The sequence below is a fragment of the Leptodactylus fuscus genome, chromosome 5, assembly GCF_031893055.1.
Source record: "Leptodactylus fuscus isolate aLepFus1 chromosome 5, aLepFus1.hap2, whole genome shotgun sequence".
Lineage (NCBI taxonomy): Eukaryota > Metazoa > Chordata > Amphibia > Anura > Leptodactylidae > Leptodactylus > Leptodactylus fuscus.
The window spans coordinates 17,432,720-17,453,200 of NC_134269.1; the positions used below are offsets into that span (position 1 = coordinate 17,432,720).

Below are 20,481 nucleotides of genomic sequence, written 5' to 3' on the forward strand. Positions count from 1 at the left end.
GCGTCCCCTCCTTGTGTGACTTGTCACGCCACGTCTGTGAAGTCCTCTCAGATGATGGAATTTGCTCTTTCTCAGTGTGTTGTGAGTCTGGACCTTCTTTTTGTGTATCGCACGTGTTTGTGTGTTGTTGGCCATGTCTCCTCTCAGATAAAGTGATTAATTAGGCCTCACAATGGAAGGTGCTCACAACGAGTTTGGATGTGAATTTTCCATTGACCTTTGGGGTCTTCTTATGTAAATGAGCGCCCAGAACCCTTTCATTTCCAAACAAGAGGCCTTTAGTGGAGAACATCTATATCCTGTGTAGTGGAGACCAGAGAGATTTCCACTCAAATAGTGAAATGTGCGGCCATCTTGTATCCTCTCAGAAGCATCCCTGAAGTTTTTACATGACATTTACATTAGACGCTCATGTGTTGTTTTCCGCACCCTCCCTTGAATTCACCACATTCATCTTTGACTTTGTTCAACACCAGGACCACTTGCCAGCCATTTTATGGATTAAAGCCAGTCGCAGGCATTGAGTGACACAAAGCGAACAATCTCAACAGTTGTGCAGTCACTGGCAACGTGATATTTGGGGTTATTGTAGGGACCTGTGGACTATTTGTGAATGTGCGCATGGGCACAACCACCTTAAAATGTTCACGTTCCAGGTCTCCTAGAGTCCAACACAGGAAATTTGGCAATTCTATACCCATTACTGAATGCAATGTATTGTTCTCTGTTATCAGCCATGTTTTCTCTTGGCTTTATTCATGTACAAATAGACATAGGCAGCCTAAAATGGCCGTGTCCCCGGTCATCTTTGCACCGCACGCCATTCTCCAGATGTGTACGGGCTCCATGCAGTCTATGCCCCTGTCACCACTAGACAGGATAGAGCTGATTACAGGAAGGTTTGTCATAGGGATGAAGTGAGTAAAACAATTAGCAAATCTTAAGTGTTAGATTAGAAACACATAATCCCAGGAGATGATAAGGAAATCCTTTTAGAGTTCCACAATGTAAATCTTTCAATGGAATGCAGGATGGCAATGGCTTATAATGTAAAGGGGTTTGTCCCGACACATTATGGTGGCATTAAATACATAAAAGTTGCATATAACATGAAGAACATGATGTCGCAGTGCAATGTTGCCCCTAAAGAGGTTTTCAGCTATCTGCACAATACACAACTCATCTGCGACTTGTCATGTGACACATGGCCCTTGTCATATGAAGCCGCAGCAGATCCCTAGCACAGGGTCCCATTATTAAGGACTGGATCTACGTATGATCTAATATATATGGGCAGGGGGTGTAATAAAAGTTTGTGTTCTCTGTTATCGGCCATGTTTCCACATACATAAGCAATATTAGTGAGTAGTCGCACTGAGTTTGCAGCCATTGCTGAGATGTTGATCTATCTTCAGAGCCCCATCTAGCTCAACCTGTTTTTGACCGAGAAAACAAACTTTATTTACCTAAAACATATAAAGCATCCAACAAGGCCTGCGCTAATCCGGCCTGGGATTAGTATGAGAGTCTTATACACAGCAGCATTGTCTATTCAGCTGTGGTCGGACCACAAGTCTCAGCAGGCAGTGAGAAATCCTTTCATGTCATGTGATGGTCTGTAGCCTGAGGTTTCTTCTTATTATGTCCACCATGTTTGTTCATGACAGGCCTCCCTGCTGTCCCCGTATCCCCACCTTAGTCTGTACTGACTCAGCAAATACTCCTATAGGCCTCATGAGTATAGACTCCTATAGACCCTGAGTATTGTCCATGTGCCGTCCACCCATGACCATGTGTATGAGGCCTTAGGGTGGGCCTGTGAGTGCAGAGTTCAGCTCTAGGGGGCCCTACACACTGACCTCTGCTGTGTCTATGGACAGGGCCTGGGCCTGCTCGTCCCGGTGACCTGGCCGCCATTTACGCTACTAATTACAAGCCTATTGCCTCTATATCCCGGGCCTAGTCTAGTAAGTGTACGCCGCCAACATGAGCCACAAATCTGAAGCAAAACCAGAAGAAAACGCTCCTTTCCCTCTAAAATCACATATAATCTATAACCCAATGCCTCTCCTTCTAGAATATCCCAAATTAGAAGTTCTTTTTTGCTCCTGGGAAAGCTGGGTGGAAACCAATATGGCTGCCACAGACAGTTTACTGAAGCGTGCAGCCCGGCAGGACATAAATGCTGCAGATATTTCGGCAGAGAGAATCTGTGGAGTACATGTCTGAAATCTGCAGCCCAAAATCTGGGCCGTTGAGTTGTGGATTATGTCCATTATTGCTTTCTGACTCAGATATGTTTATTTTAGGAATATGTAAATTCTAGACACATAAAGGGGATTTATCAAGGCTACGCCAGTCTAATCCCATCCCCTCGGGGCCCCCAGTCACATGATGTCCCTGACGTCATTGAAGATAGCCGACAGAGGGGAGCGCAGGGATAGGTAAGTAACAGTGTTTATGTTTGTATCCTCCTCTGGGTCTCTGATTATTATACTCTGGGGTCTGAAAAGACCTCAGAGTATAATAATTGTTAATGGGTGTCCACAGTGGAGCATAATACTGGGTGATGGGGCCACTATGGGGCATAATACTGTGTGATGGGGCCACTATGGGGCATAATACTGGGTGATGGGGCCACTATGGGGCATAATACTGTGTGATGGGGCCACTATGGGGCATAGTACTGTGTGCAGGGGCCACTATGGGGCATAATACTGTGTGCAGGGGCCACTATGGGACATAATACTGTGTGCAGGGGACACTATGGGGGATAATACTGTGTGCAGGGACCACTATGGGGTATAATACTGTGTGCAGGGACCACTATGGGGTATAATACTAGGTGATGGGGCCACTATGGGGCATAATACTAGGTGATGGGGCCACTATGGGACATAATACTGTGTGCAGGGGCCACTATGGGGTATAATACTGTGTGCAGGGGCCACTATGGGGTATAATACTAGGTGATGGGGCCACTATGGGACATAATACTGTGTGCAGGGGCCACTATGGGGTATAATACTGTGTGCAGGGGCCACTATGGGGTATAATACTAGGTGATGGGGCCACTATGGGGCATAATACTAGGTGATGGGGCCACTATGGGGCATAATACTAGGTGATGGGGCCACTATGGGGTATAATACTAGGTGATGGGGCCACTATGGGACATAATACTGTGTGATGGGGCTATTATGGGGTATAATGTTGTTTGCAGGGGCAACTATGGGGCATAATAGTGCGCGCAGGAATGCGGGGGGGGGGGGGGGGGTTGGTTGGTCAGGGTCTTTGGCGGGTGGGGGGGCATGTCAAAGGTTCGTCACGGGCCCTGCCATTCCTAGTTATGCCACTGATTATGGACATATAGATTACAATATATAGATCACAGACATGTAGATTATGGACATATAGGCTATACCATACGGTAGATTACAGACAAGTAGATTATGGATGTATAGATTATAACATATACTTTATAGACATCTAGACTCTAGATATACAGTTTATAACATATAGATTGTAGATAATGAACATATAAAACATATAGGGTATAGAGAGCTAGATTATAATATATAGACTATATACATGTAGATTATAACATACAGATTACAGACATGCAGATTAAGGCTATACTAGTTACACACATGTAGATTATGATCAGATACCATTGTATACATTATAGACACCTATACACACAGGACCCTGTCAGCCGCACGTCTCAGTCCCGGCTTCTCAGACTAATGTGTGACTGTTTGACCTCAGGCAAGCACATGAATGAATTGATTCCCAGGCCTTCGCCCCGCCTACTCTTCCCTTATATGGGACATCCGCTCAGTTAAAGAGCCTCTATTCGCTTTCCCATTGGCCGCGGCTCTCGGTGATTGTCAGCTCTCGGACTTCCTTGTCCGCTATACGCAGCGTATAGAAGGGGCGTAGACATATGCAAACGAGCTGTTTCCGCTGTCCAATATCAAGGCGAAAGCCCGACAACTGGGCGTGTCCTCAGCTTTGAGGATAAAGATCACGATCCCCATTGTTAAGGAGATTTAAAGGGGCCGCGGAACGGGGGGCCGTGGTGAGAGGAGGCCGGGCCCAGGGACACACTAGCCGGCCGCGCCCCGTGGGAAAGTCCGGGGATAGCTTACAGGCCGGGAATACACTGGATATTAGGGATAAGGTTGCGGAAGGAGGCGGAGAACCCGGGGGGACGAGGAGACTGGAACATGGAGCCCCCAGCCGCGAAGAGGAGGTGTCCCGGCCTCACACCCCGGTACCAGCCGGACTCCTTACTGGATTTCAGTGCCAAGAAAGTGGCAGAGACGTGGGCCTTCGAGCAGGTAATGGGCAGCTGTGTGACTGGGCACCGGGGCTGCAATAGTTAATGGTGTCTGTCTATATACAGAGAGTAGTCTCTGTGTGTGTGTGTATATGTGTATATATATATATATATATATATATATTATAATATGTGTGCGTATAATTTATTATTATTAATAATAATTAATAATAATGTTCTATTCTGTGTGTATGTAATATCAGTGTACCTAATACCAGCTGTATACAATGTGTCTGCTAGATACAGATCGTGTATATATTTACTATATACCTCTACAGCTATATATACTGTCACTGTCATGTACTATAGTATATATAATGTACATAATACAATGTATCTGCTTATATATTACACTGTATATCTATAGTTGTATATATTGTCATACAATAAATTCTATATACAGTGTACACACATACAATATGTCTGCTGTATAAGGCTGGTGTGTACTCACTGTATATATCTACAGTTGTATACAGTGCGTTATGTGTGGGTGGTATGTGCTATATTTACATAGGCATATACTATATATAGTATTCACTTATTTATCAGATCTGCATAGACTGTCAGACATGTCAGCACTGTGTTCTATAGAGCTATACTGGTATATAATCTCCACCACGCATATATATAACCATATGGCCTATAGCACCTGTGTATATTGTGTACTTGGGCAGGTGTGTGATGTTTTTAGCATGGGTGCATCATAGTATCAGCGTGACCTCATCACTTCCTCATACTACATCCACCCTTTCCCTAAATACCACATCAGATGCCATCATAGTGGGGAGTGTCACCTGTCACTGGTGGCCCCGCCGCCTCATAAACCTGTACTGCTTCTATTCTATACAGGGGCAGGGGCCCCGCTTCTAGGATCCTGTTTGTGTGATCCGCAGTGTCCCGATCAATAAGCCTATAGGACAGTGCTCGCTAATAAGCTCGTCGTCATAAATAGCCGCTCATGGCTGACCGTTTTACTGACGTATGGCTCATCTTTTATACAACGAGTCAATGCCTTGTATATTGGGAATTGATTTCTTCCTGTCATTAGTCTCTCTTCATTGGCTTTAGCACAGCATAGCTCAGGGATGTGTGCGTGATGGCGCCCTCTGGGGGAAAGATGATTGTGAAAAATAAAGTGGTCTTGGGGAATGTTTTAAAAAACTTGACCTAGGTGTATGTGCCTGTATATACAGTATGTGTATACATTGTGTGTATGTTTATTATAATGTTAGAGACCCCTATAGCAGCACATGTGATGTCAGTCGCCATATTACCGGGTGTTTTTGTATAACTTTTTTTCCTTTCTTTTCTATCCGCTTGTAACCAGTCTAATATTTTGTGTAGGTAGAGGAGCGATTTTCCAGGGTCCCGGAGCCGGTCCAGAAGCGCATAGTGTTCTGGTCTTTCCCGCGTAGTGAGAAGGAGATCTGTATGTATTCATCTCTGGGCTATCACCCACCGGAGGGCGAACGAGATTCCAGGGTCCCCTTTAACAGGGGTCTTCAGCTGCTACAATTGGGGGCAGTGCAGCGAGTACTACAAGTGGGTAAGTTGCGGCAGCCCCGGCCGGGGATTGGGGGGGTGCTGCTGTTATATTGTGTACAATAAGCACAGGGTTTCGTTATTGTACTGCCTGCGGCACCCTCAGGGGGGGGGCAGAGCCTGTGCTTGCAAATCAGGTTTAACTGAATTATTGTGAATACAAACAGGATTCTTTTTGAAGCAGGTGCCAGGCTCGGTCTGTGTGTGCACTGTACACTGAATGGGCTGCATTGTGCTGCCCCAAGCCGCCATCATACTGGGGCGACATGTGCAGGTGGAGGAGACTGTGTTGCACCTGAGGCGGCTGCAGGCAGTGACATGTAATGTAGGTGACAGTTGGCGACACTCCTCATGTCACCGGGAACGGGTTTTATTTAGTATTCGTGTTAGTTTTTGTCCCTGTGTGACTCAGTGGCCGTAGCTTGTCCGGACTTGCTGCCCTTGCGGTTGAGAGCGGGCACTTCCTAGCACGCCCGTACATGTGCCAGGGCTGCGTCACAACCTGATTTACTGCCGCAGCCGGATTGTGGTATAGATTCAGCTGGAGGGGGGGGGGGGGGCTTCTATAGAAAGCACGGCTTATTGTGCTAGGCTTATATTGTGTGTATTCTGCCCCCAGACCGGCTTTGTCCTTCATTTTCATATGCAATTTAAAACTCCTTACCCCCCTCTGGACCCCTCCCCATGTCCTTGGTATTTATTTTCCTCCCTTCCTTTATTAGGATATCAAACCCGAATGGCTAATCCCTTTTTTTTTTGTCTTCCCCCTGAAGCCCCCAGGGACCTCCCCCCTTTATTCTCTGGGTGATTGTATTTTGTACACAGCAGATAAATGTGTCATTGACAGACAGGGGCCTGAGGCGTGTGACGAGGACAATGTGAGGCTGATACAGGGCCGTCGTCATGCGTCACAGATCCCACACATGTCCTGACCGCTGAGACCTGGGACAGACTGTGGCCTGTGAATGGGGCTTATTCAGGCCTTGGAGGCTCCAGGGGTTGTGTTACCATCTATAGGACACTATAGCGCATTGTATCACTTCTGTATTATGAGATCTGTGTAGACTGACTATTCGGTAGACGTCCTCCATCCTATTGACCAGCAGTACTGTGTAATAATTCATCTATAGGCCACAGCCCACCCCCATTGAGAATAACCCATGCATGTCTGAGTTACATCTGTAGGAGTCCTTGTTGTCTGGCCCCTCCCCATTGTAGAATTGGGTTAAGGGGGGTGAACAGATGGGAAGCGTAGTATCTTCCCCCCCCCCTTCCCTGCTACTCCTATATAGACATAACCATTCATATGTAGTGCTGGCTATTAACACTGCTGTCACTTATACGGGCTGGCTCAGACTGGTGATGGGCATCTTCCAGATTTATGGTACCCACATGGTGCCCCCAGGCTCTGAGAGTAGTCAGATGAATTATACATGGGCCGGAGAACAAGGCCGGGTAGCATGGTGACCACTAATAATCTCAATGTAATGATATATAATGTATTGGCGTATACAGCTGCAGGGGTTAGAAGTGGTAATACAGCCTTTACCATAAAGAGATGTGCCAGTCAGGAGGCTTGAAGAGCTGAGTGGAAACCCATGTGATGGTCTATGATTGTCATACACTTGCAGCTTCAAAGCGGACTATCACTCATCTTTCATAGAGCCCTGAATGGCAAACCTGCCTAGTTATACATCTTTTACACCCGTATCTCTGCAGATATGCTGTTCAGGAGTCTCAAAAAGCTGAATAACAATCTACAGTGTCTATTATCACCCAGCTTTCCTAGAGTCCTGAATGGCAAACTAGCTTAAATATACACCTGGATCCCAGCGTGGTTAAGCAGGTTGTCATAACACCATTCAGAAGTCTCAGAAAGCTTGGTGACAGTCTATAATGGTCTATTCTTTGCTAGGCGCGCAGTTGCGGCTCCAGCACCCAGCTTTCCTAGAATCCTGAATCACAAGCCTGCCTAGATATATATCCCACAATTCTGTATCCCTGCATAGGTTTTTAGATCCACTTTTCAGAAGTCTCAGAAAGCTGGGAGGTATTGCCTTCAGCAGTCTATAAAGAATAGGGAAGGATGTGTTCTTGGTTATGGTAGAACCTCATCGGTGTCATTATGGGACCCCTTTAACTGTACTTTTTTTTTTTTTTTTTTTGCAGGCTTTCACCTCAGTGGCTGCGTGACAGAAACGGGAGAACCAGAGAGAAGCTACCAAGTGTCCATCAGTTTCGACCGATGCAAGATCACATCTGTCAGCTGCGGCTGCGAAAACAGAGACATTTTTTACTGTGCCCATGTGGTGGCGCTGTCCCTGTATCGTATCAGACGGGCGCGCTCAGTGGAACTCAGGCTCCCCATTTCAGAGACTCTTTCCCAAATGAACAGGGACCAGCTGCAGAAGTTTGTCCAGTATCTGATCAGCGAGCACCATACGGAAGTGCTGCCGACGGCGCAGCGACTGGCGGATGAGATCTTACAGCTGGGGTCAGAGATTAACAGGGTACATGGTAAGACATGGGCATGACCGGACGAATGAGTCAGACCCCTAAAATGTAATGCTTATGGCTCAAGATGGTGGATACTCCATTTAAATTAATGCTGCTTTGTCCCTCTTTATCCCTTCAGGCCCATGCCAGAGCAAAACAGGGTATTAACATTTCCAGAATGTTCCTTTAATTAGTATTGACCTAATTAGGCTGTTAAGGCCTCGGGACAAGATGTCATCTGAGTGTAGATTTGCACCTACCTGCCACTAGGGGGAAGCATTCAAACTATGACATGCACTTGTCTCTCCAAGGGACTCAAAGTGCTCTGAGCAGGGAAGTTAGTGGCCGCCATACAGGCACACAACACCCACAAGGGTCATATGTTTTACAGGAAGCCAATTTACCCGACAGTATATCTTTGGTATGGGGGAGAACATACAAATGTGTAGCTATTGCCCTTGGTTGGGTTTAAACCTAGGTCCCCAGCGCTGCAATGCAATAGTGCTAACCACCTCCCCTAAGTGCTGTGCAACTATGGAACTCTAACTCCCAGCAGGCTGTGACACTGGTAGCCACTCACCAGCACTCATTTTTGCTTTTTGCTCTTAGGAGCCCCAGATCCCACAGCGGGCGCCGGGCGTGAGGACGACAACTGTTGGCATTTGGATGAAGAGCAGATACAGGAGCAAGTGAAGCAGCTCTTGTCTAATGGTGGATACTATGGCGCAAGCAAGCAACTGCAGTCTATGTTCAGCAAGGTGATTAACCCTTTCCAGCTTTATGGTAGTGCCCAGTGGTTCCCAACCTGCAGTACATCTACGCCAGGGAGCAAGCTGAGTGCCACTGTCCTCCCCTACCCAGTATGGCTGGTTGTGGAATCCATCATTACTTGAGAAGTGCAATGAACTTGTTGGAGTTACAAGTGCTCTGGAAAGCAAGCAGTGAGCTGCATTTATTATTTACACGTTTCAGACCCCCCCCCCCCCCCCTCCCTTCCCCCGGGGCGCTGAGTTCTGATGTCACAGTAGACCCTGGAGCAGAGCGTAAACATGGAACAGAGAGATACAGAGAGCAACTCTCATCTAACTCTCCGGCCATTTTAATGTTTTTTGGGGGAACTTTGTGTGGCCCTTATACTGTGGGGATGCATTATTCATCCTGTAAATTCCAAAGAGGTGGCCTCAGAATCCCAGGAGAGTCAACAGATTTCCTGAATTTGGCAGGATGCTCCTGGATTTTCCAGCTCTTGGTAATTTTACATGCAATACAGGTACATTATGTGCCAGTTGTGTCTCCAAACAACCAGCATGTTATATGGCTGCATCATAAAAAGAGGTGCATCTCATGCGGAAAGGGGTTTGACTTTGTAAAAAGGGGCATGCTCCCCTCCAATAACTTTGTCTCCCCTCCTTACATCAATGAAGGACCCTTAATATAATGGACATCATTCGATGGGTCACTTGTTCCCCAACATCACCTTCCTGCACAGACCCATTGCCTTATAATAGGGTCGGCCAGGGATACATCATGGTCTGTTCACCTGCTGTGCTCTTCTCCCCATTAAATCTGACATAACTGCAGACTGAAGTCCCAGACAAAACTTTATTTATAACTCTCCACTACTTGGTTGGAACTTTTTTTTTCACTTGGGGACACTTTGCTTGTAAAGGTTGATAAACACTGGTGTAGTCTATGCCATGTGCCTAATTCCACCAGAACATTCTTAACCATCCGGGTCTCTCTAGGTGCGGGAGATGCTGCGGATGCGAGACTCTAATGGTGCCCGGATGCTTATCCTGATGACGGAGCAGTTTTTGGAGGACCCACGGTTGGCTCTGTGGCGGCAGCAGGGAGCCGGAATGACTGACAAATGTCGGCAGCTTTGGGATGAGTTGGGTAAGAGTTTGTCTTTAGGACTTGGATAAGAATAATACAGACTGGGAGAGGATCTGGGTCTCGATGTGACCTTCTCGGTGTCTTCTGACAGGTGCACTTTGGGTGTGCGTGGTGCTTAGTCCCCACTGCCGTACAGAAGAAAGAGCGTCCTGGCTGGAGCTGCTACGGAGGTGGAACGCCATGGACAACTGTCCTCTGGAAGAAGGAAACTATTCTCTGGATGGTCCAGGGGCACAGACTTCACCTCAGAGCTCTGCTGGAGGCCAAGGTATGAATGTAGGTAGGTGACATGGGGCTTGCAATGTCTTTCTGCAGGCTGAGTGCCATACAATGTGCGATATTGCTCCATATGTGGGACATGTGAATCCTCCAGTGTTACATGTACTTGGGATTTTGTCATTGGACAAACTTATCTGTAAGCTGTGCGGTCAATAACTGCATGATCTGACCTGTGTAGGCTTTTGAGTTTGCTCCTTTGCAAGCCCCTCTTGTACCCCCCCACCTCCCCCCAGCTTTGTTTCTCCCTCCTATGGTTGTTTGTCTTATCCTCTATTACTGTGGTAGTTGAGTGAATCTGGATTTTTTTTTTTTCCAGTTGTTGCTTCCCGACAGACTGTTTTTGCAAGGGCCCTCAAGGCAGGAGAGCTGCGCTGGAATGACCCCCACTTACAGCGGGTGTTAAATGGAGATACCTGTGCTCCAGGAACAAGTGTGAAGTGCAACACCGACAAGCTGTCCTATGACCCTCAAGGCCGTCCACTCTGGCTAGGAGACCATTTTCCTGTAGCTTGTGCCAGGGTTGATGCCCTGAGATCGCACGGGTACCCATTCCAGGCGTTGAGGCTAGCAGTCTCTGTGGTCAACACCATGAGGCTGCAACGCCAGCACCAGATGGAGGGACTGAAGCAGCAGAGGAAAGGTGAGGCTAGGAATGGATCGTATGGTGGAAAGTCTGAACCAGACATGGCATGGTCAGGTGTTGGTGTTTCATGACCACTTACATGTTCTTTTCTCTTAACAGAACTTCAGATGAAAGGAAGCACAACCCTTACTAATCTAGAGGGATGGATTGGTCACCCTCTTGATCCCATTGGGTGCCTCTGTAGGACATTCTTGGAGGCTAGTTTACCAGAAGATGAAGGACCTGCTCCTTTTCCAGGTACACCTAATGTAGAGAATAACAGACTGGCTAAAATACAAAACCAGACACCGAGCAGCAGAATAGTGTAGATCTGTCACAAAACCGAATTTCAGAGTGTGGATATGAGAAAGATCGTGACCAAGATGGCCCTGTAAGGATTGGAGTCAGGGTCAGGCAGTGCAAAGTGACACAGCTGGGAAAGCAACACTGTGCAACTAATGACAAAAGGGGTCGCAGGCCCTGCAGCTATGACTATGCTGTAATATCTGAGATGAGGCAGACCAATGCACTTCCTAATTGAAGTGCACCTACCACGACTCCTAACCTTCTATCCGGCGGCTAGGATAAGGGGAGAGGAGGCCCTGAAAGTCCTAGGGACTGGAGTCACGGGGTCACACCTAAACAGAAAGCACAGTGTAACTGCAATGCAAAACAAAAGACTAAACAGCATGGAACCAGGGAGGACCACAAGTCCCAGCAAGACACAGAAGAGAAGGCGAGGTCAGACGAGCAAGAGGTCAAGCCAGGAGATATAATAAAGCTACCGAATCAAAAGACAAGGGATAGTCAAAAATACAAGCCGGGTCTAAAAACCAAGAAACATATGGAATACAAACAGACAGGGAATCAGACTGAGCAGGGGGACCAGGAACCACAAAGTGAATGGCTGGCAAGGATCCATGCCTGGGTGGGGATTAAATAGCAGCAGAGAACACACCTGATGGCTAATGGCATGGAGACTGAAAGCAAGGAAAAGATTAACCCTTAATGACCTAAGCACACCCAATAGAACTCCTAACACATCTCCCAGGGAGACGCCGCGCAGCAAGGAGACCGCGGCGACTCCGTATCCTGACAGGCCCCTCACCTTACAATGTTATGAAAGATTCACAACAACATGGATTTGGAGTTGGTGGGGGAGGCAGCAGATAGGTCTAATGCCAAATGAAAACCAGACGTCAATAAATGCACAAAGGAGTAAGGGTGTGAAAACCCAAAACTGGACAGACTGCACTCTTAGGGATGAATGAATCCTAGGTCACCCGTGGAAGTAAAACGCGTCTCTTTATTGGAAGGAATGGGGGCATGTCATGTTTCGGGGACGGATTCCCCTTTATCAAGGGTAGGTTTTCAGAAGAGACCAGTTAGGAGCTGTCTTAGTCTTAGTCTATCTTAGGACCATCTAACTTGGTTTCTTTCTTCTCAGAGCTCGGTGGGGAGCAGAGGAAGGTCATGTACCAACACGTCCCAGTACCTGGAGGTTCCCCCTCAGGAGAGTCTCTTCTGTGCCTGGCGCTGGAGGTGGCCCTCATGGGGTTAGGACAGCAGCGAGCAATGCCTGAAGGCCTCTATGCCCAAGACAAGTTGGTCAGAAGTGAAGAACAGATTATTGGTCTCCTGGGAACATTAGACATGGGGGAGAGACTGGTACAGGTGCTGAGGAAGCAGGCCATGTTGCTCTTAGAAGGTTAGTAGAGTGTTATGGTGCAAGTTAAAACGGTCCGCAGTGGCTGATGTGCGCCAATGATCTGTATGCCCAAATGCTGACCGGTTATGTTCCCTAGGTGGTCCATTCAGTGGGTTTGGAGAAGTGATCTACCGGGAGAGTGTTCCTATGCATACATTTGCACGCTTCCTCTTCACGGCTCTGTTGCCACATGATTCAGACCTGGCGTACCGTGTTGCCCTGAGAGCCATGAGGTAAGAGAACTCTCTATTAACCTTTCCCCCTACGCCCAACAGCAGCACAACTGGGGTATTCCTGCCCCTATGAGCTGTTAGGATAGGTGGAATTTTTAATTACCTAACAGCTTTTGACCCCTATAAGAGGCCGGAAGACCTGCTCCTCCCTTGTGTTTTTTTTCTGTCCTGTGGGACAGGTGGTCAGGGGGGAGCAGGGGTTCTGGCCTCTCATAGGGGTCTGCGCTCTCTCCCCCCTCTTACCTGACAGCGGAAGACCTTCATTTGTTTTTTTTTCTCTTTTTTTTTTTTCCTTTGGAATTGCTTTGTCTCCCTCTCTGGGGGAGCCCTCTGGCTCAGGTCCGCCGGCTAGTTTATCCACCGCGCATGCACGGTGCGCAGGTCATGCAGCGGATGAAGTAAAACCCCCTAGACGCGAGCGGATGCCGGGGAGATTCGGGGGGGGGGTGTCCCTCCTGTTCCTGGGGATCCTGGACCTGAATTTGTGGGATCCCTTTCCCCCCTGTTTAGCCTCAGATTTAGCCCTCGTGCAAACCCCGCCCCCTGGGTGTTCCCTTGGGCAAACCCCGCCCCCTGGCCTATATAAGTCCTCCTGAACCATCATTTAGTGCTTGTCGCTCCGGTTACAAGCACCTCAACTGAAGAAGCTCCTTGGTTAATTTTTTTTGTCCTAGAAAGCTGTGCTTCATTGATTAAGGTTTGGTGGAGGTGGCCGGGGGGGGGGGGGGATGGAGTAGTCACCCTGGGGGCAGAAAGTTGTTAGTTGTGTTTTTCTCTCTCTTCCTCCTCAGAATGTCTTCCTCTTCCTCCTCCACTGTTCCTCCGAGGAGGAAAGCTGCATCAAAGAGGAAGTACCTGCAAAATTCCGCTTCCTGACGACTCCCAATATCGGTTCTGTCAGGGGTGTAGAGCCCCCTCCTCTTAGGCGACTCCCATGCGGGAAATGGTTTCCTGGTTGAAAGGGTATGTCCAGGACTCCATGAAGAGGATGGAATCCGTCTCCCTGGCCAAGAGACCTCGCCTGGACTGTGAGTTGTCCCTGCCGCCTCTGGAAAAACTGCGCCTCAAGGATGTGGAATCATCGTCAAGTACTGAGAAGGAGATTTTTCCCCTGGATAAGATGTCCAGAGTATTCAGAACACTGAGGATCAGAGACCGGGAAGGTGGAGAAGGCTCAAGCCGCAGGTCCCGTACCTTCAGGCCTTCTTCGGAGATCCTCCGCCTGATGGAGGGCGAATGGAGGCGCCCGGAAAGACCCTTTGCGCCATCCAGGCGGTTTAAGTTGCTATTTCCCGTCTCTGAGAGTCAGATGAAGGGGTCCTCCGCCAAAAGTGGACGTGGCCAAGTTATCGAGGCGCACCGTCCTCCCGTCAGAAGACGGGTCTGGTCTCAGGGATCCTATGGATCGCCAAGTAGAAGGATCTCTGAGGCGGGTGTATTCGGCCGCCTCTGCCCAAGCCTCTTTGGGCATTGTCGCGAATGAGGTAGCAACTGGCTTACGGGCAGAGCTTTCATCTCTTGCCAAGGATATCGATTCCGGCGTGGATCGAGATGATCTCCTCGCGGCAATGTCGGACATCACATTACTGGTGGACCATCTGACAGAGGCAACCCATTTTCAGACCCGTCTGGCCGCCAGATCTATGGCACTGGCTACTGTTGCTCGCCGACCCCTGTGGCTGAAGCCCTGGAGGGCTGATCTCACCTCCAAGAGCAGCCTGTGTGGTCTCCCCTTTGAGCTCGGACGGCTGTTCGGAAAGGAGCTTGACCGCATTATGGAAGGATTGGCCGACTCCAAGGGCAAGAATTTGCCACAGCCTCTTGAAGGTCGGAGTTCCTCCTTTCGGGGAAGAGGCACCTCCAGAAGAGGAACCAGAGGCCAGCGACGATCCGGCAGAGGAAGAGGTCGGGGCTCCTCTCGTGGGCGTAAGAATGCCTCTTTCTAATCCCCCCCCCCCCCCTCCACTGTGGTGGGCGGTCGTCTTTCCCACTATGTGGAGGCCTGGCGCCAGAATATTCGGGACCCCTGGGTCATACAGACGATCCAGGAGGGCTATAAAATCAATTTTATTTCCCAGCCGCCAGAGAAGATGGTAAGAACCCGCCCTCTTCAGGGCCCCAAACAACTTCATCTGGAGAAATTGATTCAAGAGTATGTGGACAAGGCCGCGCTGGAGGTGTTTCCTCGCGCAGATCAAGGCACAGGCGTCTATTCTCCAGTCTTCTTGGTCCCCAAGTCATAGGGCGAGTGGCGTATGATCATCGATCTCAGGTACCTGAATCGCTTCATCCGCAAGGTGCGTTTTCGCATGGAGACCCATCAGGTCAGTGCTACCTTTCCTACAGCCTGGAGATCACTTCGTCACTCTGGACCTGAAGGATGCCTACCTCCACGTACCCATCTTTCCGGCACACCGAAAGTTTCTAAGGATTGCTGTATACATAGAAGGGAAAGAGGCGCACTTCCAGTTCGCAGCCCTCCCGTTCGGCATATCCTCTGCCCCCCACACCTTCACAAAGGTCATAGCTCTGGTCGCTGCCGGCCTGCGCCTTCAAGGCATATTCATAGTCCCGTACCTGGACGACTGGCTTCTGAAGGCTCATTCAAAGGAGGTTCTTACCACGCAGGTGCAGACCGTCGTAGCTCTACTAGACAAGCTGGGGTGGCTGGTAAACTGGCAGAAGTCAGTAGTGGTGCCATCAACACGTGTTCAGTTCCTGGGACTTATTCTAGACTCTCTCAACATGACGGTCTCTCTACCCTCTCCTCGCAAAAGGAAAATTGCTCGGGCAGTACATCATTTATCTTCTACATGGAAGGTCACCATCAGGACGGCTATGAAGGTCCTTGGATTGATGTCCGCTACCCTAGATGCAGTTCCTTGGGCCCTATGGCATATGCGCCCACTACAGAACGAGATCTTGAGAGTCTGGAATCACAGTCCTACAGGATTACAGAAGCCAATCCAGTTAACCATCAGCACCCGGCAAACCCTGCCCTGGTGGACCCATCTGCGAGATGGGAAGTCCTCGGTCCAGCCCGTCTGGACCCTGTTGACTACAGATGCCTCCCTCACAGGCTGGGGAGCTCATCTGGGGGAGACCCCGGTACAAGGTATGTGGAATCAGCGGGAGAGGACGCACTCATCCAATTGGCGCGAGCTTACCACAGTTCATCGAGCCCTTCTGTCATTTGCACCACTTCTACGGGGGAAGGCGGTCAAGGTAAGGTCAGACAATCTGATGACAGTCCATTATATCAACAAGCAGGGAGGTACCAGGTCCCCCTCCCTCCTGCAAGTCACCAACCTGATCTTCTCCTGGGCAGAACGAAACCTCTCCCAGCTGGCCGCGGTACATATCCAGGGCCGCCTGAACATCCTAGCGGATCAACTCAGCAGAGGCCGCCCGACCGCTGGCGAATGGTCCTTGAATCAGGACATCTTCCACTACCTGACCAGGAGGTGGGGTCTCCCCGAGGTGGATCTGATGGCCACTCAACACAATGCCAAAGTAGAAAGGTTTTGCTCCCTGTATCGGGAAGACAACCCTTTGGCGGTGGATGCCCTGTCAATACCATGGAGGTTCGAACTGGCATACGTGTTCCCTCCCATCCCGATGATCCCGAAGGTATTGGCGAAACTCAGGCAGGAACAGACTTCGCCTATAGTGATCATGCCGTTCTGGCCAAAGAGGGCATGGTTCACTGACCTTATCCTTATGAGTCAGGGGAACTACTGGAGGCTTCCACCAGTCAGGAACCTGGTGTCACTGAACAGTCGGCCGTGCCTGGGCCTAGACAAATTCAACCTCACTGACAGAGAATTGTCCCAGGGAGTGCTAAGTACCTTAGCCCATTCAAGAGCAGAGGCAACTAATCAGAGCTACCAGAGGATTGCCCGGATATTCCGAGACTGGTGTACAGGCAGCCACCGCGATCCAGACAGAGATGCAGTCCTAGAGTTCTTACAGAACGGTCTGGAGAGAGGACTAGCACCTGCCACCCTCAAAGTCCAAGTGTCAGCTCTATCTGCTCTCCTGGAGACACGGTTATCACAAGATCCTCTCGTCAAACAGTTCCTTAGGGGGGCTACCAGGCTCCGCCCCCAGGTACGGCCCCCTGTCCCAAGGTGGGACCTGGCCGCGGTTCTACAAGGGCTCTGTGCGCCCCCCTTCAAACCCTTATCTGAAGTGGACTGGAAGTACCTGTCGTTTAAAGTGACTTTCCTGCTGGCAATAACCTCCGATAAGAGAGTTGGTAAACTACAGGCCCTAGCAGCCTCCGAACCTTTCATAACCTTCTTCCATGACAGCTAAGCTAAGGTTACAGCTAAGGTTCATCCCAGGATTTTTGCCAAAGGTACCAACACTTCAGAACACCAACCAAGTGATCACCCTGCCGGCTTTCTTTCCCTCGCCTGCCATGGAGCAGGAGGAGAAGCTACACACACTGGATCTGGTAAGAGCACTACGTATTTACCTAGACCGTACAGCTCCGTTCCGAAGATCAGAGAATCTTCTGGTTAATGTGTTTGGCCACAATAGAGGCTGTAAAGCATCAAAGGTAACCCTGTCTAGATGGATCAGAGAAGCTATCAGCTGTTCCCTACAGGCCCAAGATCTTCCTGTTCCAGATTTCTTACTAGCCCATGCCACCCGGGTAGTGGCGACATCATGGGCAGAGACACGGTTCCTCAGATATGTGCTGCAGTCTCTTGAAGCTCACAGCTGACTTTTGCCAAACATTACAGATTGGACTGGCGTACGGCCGATGCTACAGCATTTGGGCACTCCATCTTGGCATCAGCCTGCCAGGATGACCCGCCCTAGGGGAAACAATACTTGCTAAATCCCCAGTTGTGCTGCTGTTGGGCGTAGGGGGAAAGAAAGATTATGAATGATAATCTGTTTTCCCTTAGCCCAAACAGCAGCGCAAGTCTCCCTCCCTAGGAGGTACTGTTGTACAAATATGTTGTATATATGTGTGTGTATCTCTTGGCATAAATTGTTCTCTGTATATCATACTTGTTACTAACACAAGGGAGGAGCAGGTCTTCCGGCCTCATATAGGAGTCAAAGCTGTTAGGTAATTAAAAATTCCACCTGTCCTAACAGCTCATAGGGGCAGGAATACACCAGTTGTGCTGCTGTTTGGGCTAAGGGAAAACAGATTATCATTCATAATCTTTCTTTATTAGCTTTAGCAGCTGATGTTTTAAGTATCAGCTAAATCTGATCTTTATTTCCAGGCTCCCAGTTCTTGAGTCTGTTGTCCCCCCACATGGCTCTGACATCATGCCTTTGGACTCCATGCTGACCAGTCGCTTCCCTCGCTGGTTTATTCTTGGGCACCTAGAAACTCGACAGTGTGAACTGGCATCTGCCATGTTGACAACTGCCAAAGGTATGGATCCGGGGAGTGTTGTTCTGTAGAGTTGGGTTTAGATAAGTAACTGTGGATTAGAGGGTTTCTTCCTATTCTTGGTGTTATAAATGGTCCTGTGGTGTCCCTAGTGGTGATGAGAGTTTTTAATAAAATAAAGGTATCTGCTGTCAGATTTCAGTAAAATCTAGCTCTTTGTTACATCTTCTTCTTTTCCATCTTCCAGGAGACCCCAAATGGCTGCACACAGTCCTGGCTTCTATTCAACAGCATATCCACTCCCCAGCTCTACTATTCAAGCTGGCCCAGGACGCCTGCAAGACTGCAACTCCCCCCAACTCTCCCCCTGACACCACGCTGCTAAACATTTCACTGGAGTTAGGATTGCAGGTAATGCCCACATGCTACACTATCTTTTATAGGTGTCTTAATAGGTTGGCATTGATTCAGGAACACGAGCATGAAGTTCTGGTCAGGTCTCAAAATGGCAACCTCTGCAAACAAACCTGCAAGGTGGATAAAAGTGGTGATTCATTTTGCTAATCTGTGCAACCCCTTTCCTGTAGGTGATGAGAATGACCCTAACCACCCTGACATGGAGACGGAGGGAGATGGTCCGCTGGCTAGTATCCTGTGCCACAGAGATTGGTAAGATTCATTGCAGTTGTTTAGTATTCGCTCAGGTCCTATTTTCTCTGAAACCCCTTCATTTAACCTATTGTTCTTTCTCGCCCAGGCTCACAAGCCCTTATCAGCGTCATGCAGAGCTGGTACACCCTCTTCACCCCCATTGAAGCTACCAGCATAGTTGCTGTGTCCTGCACGTCCCCTGCCACCCTCCTGCGCTTCAGTCAGGACCCCAGACAACGAGAAGAGCTTTGTTCCTGCGCCCGAGCCCTGGCCTTACAATGTGCTATGAAGGATCCACAAAGCTGTGCCCTACCTGCCCTGACTCTATGTGAGAAGGACCATACCTCTTTTGAAGCTGCTTACCAGATTGTTCTTGACAGTGCCAGCTCTGGCCCTGGCGCACACTCCCACCTCTTCACAGTCGCTCGCTACATGGAGCACCGTGGCTTGCCACTGAGAGCTTTCACCTTGTCCACATTAGCCCTATCTAACGTGACCATAGGTTTTAGCCAAGACTCGCACCCTGCTGTCAGTGATGTCCTGTGGGCATGCTCCCTGGCACACTCATTGGGCAAAGTTGAGCTGAGCACTGTGGTACCCCTAGTTATTAAAAGTGTGCAGTGCGCCCCTGTCCTGTCTGATATCATACGCCGCTGTAGCCTTTCACCCCCTGGCATGGCACAGCCTCTCTCTCCTCCTAATAACCCAAGAAGCAGGGGAAGCGTGCCACGGATTGACAAGTCTCCCTTGTGTCAGCTTCTGGAAGCTGCAGTTGGCGCCTATATCAGCACCACCCATTCCCGCCTCACTCACATTAGTCCTCGACATTATGGTGAATTTATAGAATTTCTCACTAAGGCTAGAGACACTTTCCTCCTGGCACCAGACGGCCATCGCCAGTTTGCCCAGTTCCTGGATAACCTGAAACAAACTTACAAAGGAAAAAAGAAACTTATGCTGCTGGTGCGGGAGCGATTCGGTTGAATAGATGCCTATAGAGCGCTATCCTGAAAAACTTAGGAAACCACAAGTCCCTGCTTAGGGGAAGGAGCATATGGCACTCCACATCAGAAATCTCGTACTGCTGGCGGCGGAGCGTTGTAGTGAAGGATACATTTTTGTTTCAATTTTTTTTAAAATTTTTTTGAAGAATCGCCACGAAATCCCGGAGGATTTGTACGTTTATGTGCTTTATTAACTTATATTTATTTATATCTAATTTGTGAACTCTTCTTTCGCACCATGTACTACACAATAACCCAAATATGGAGGGTTTGACGGTCTATTGATAAACTGAGATGCCTCTTGGACTGAACATTTTTTGGCATTGCTGAGCAAGGATATTAGAGG

The 20,481-nt window shown here is 48.9% G+C and overlaps 1 protein-coding gene across 2 annotated transcripts; it reads left to right on the plus strand.

The window, feature by feature from the left end:
• The first annotated feature begins 4,055 nt into the window (after nucleotides 1–4,055).
• Nucleotides 4,056–20,249, plus strand: ZSWIM4 (zinc finger SWIM-type containing 4). 2 transcript variants are annotated; one of them, XM_075272500.1, is made up of 14 exons: nucleotides 4,056–4,343; nucleotides 5,687–5,888; nucleotides 8,054–8,401; nucleotides 8,990–9,138; nucleotides 10,126–10,276; nucleotides 10,368–10,556; nucleotides 10,872–11,195; nucleotides 11,298–11,435; nucleotides 12,625–12,885; nucleotides 12,983–13,118; nucleotides 18,368–18,522; nucleotides 18,728–18,891; nucleotides 19,068–19,149; nucleotides 19,238–20,249. In XM_075272500.1, the coding sequence occupies exons 1-14, from the start codon at nucleotides 4,230–4,232 to the stop codon at nucleotides 20,113–20,115; spliced, it is 3,291 nt and encodes a 1,096-aa protein (XP_075128601.1). In that variant the 5' UTR covers nucleotides 4,056–4,229; the 3' UTR covers nucleotides 20,116–20,249. The 2 variants fall into 2 exon arrangements, with proteins under 2 accessions (XP_075128601.1, XP_075128602.1); XM_075272501.1 differs by having other exon boundaries at nucleotides 10,368–10,544.
• Nucleotides 20,250–20,481: the final 232 nt, after the last annotated feature.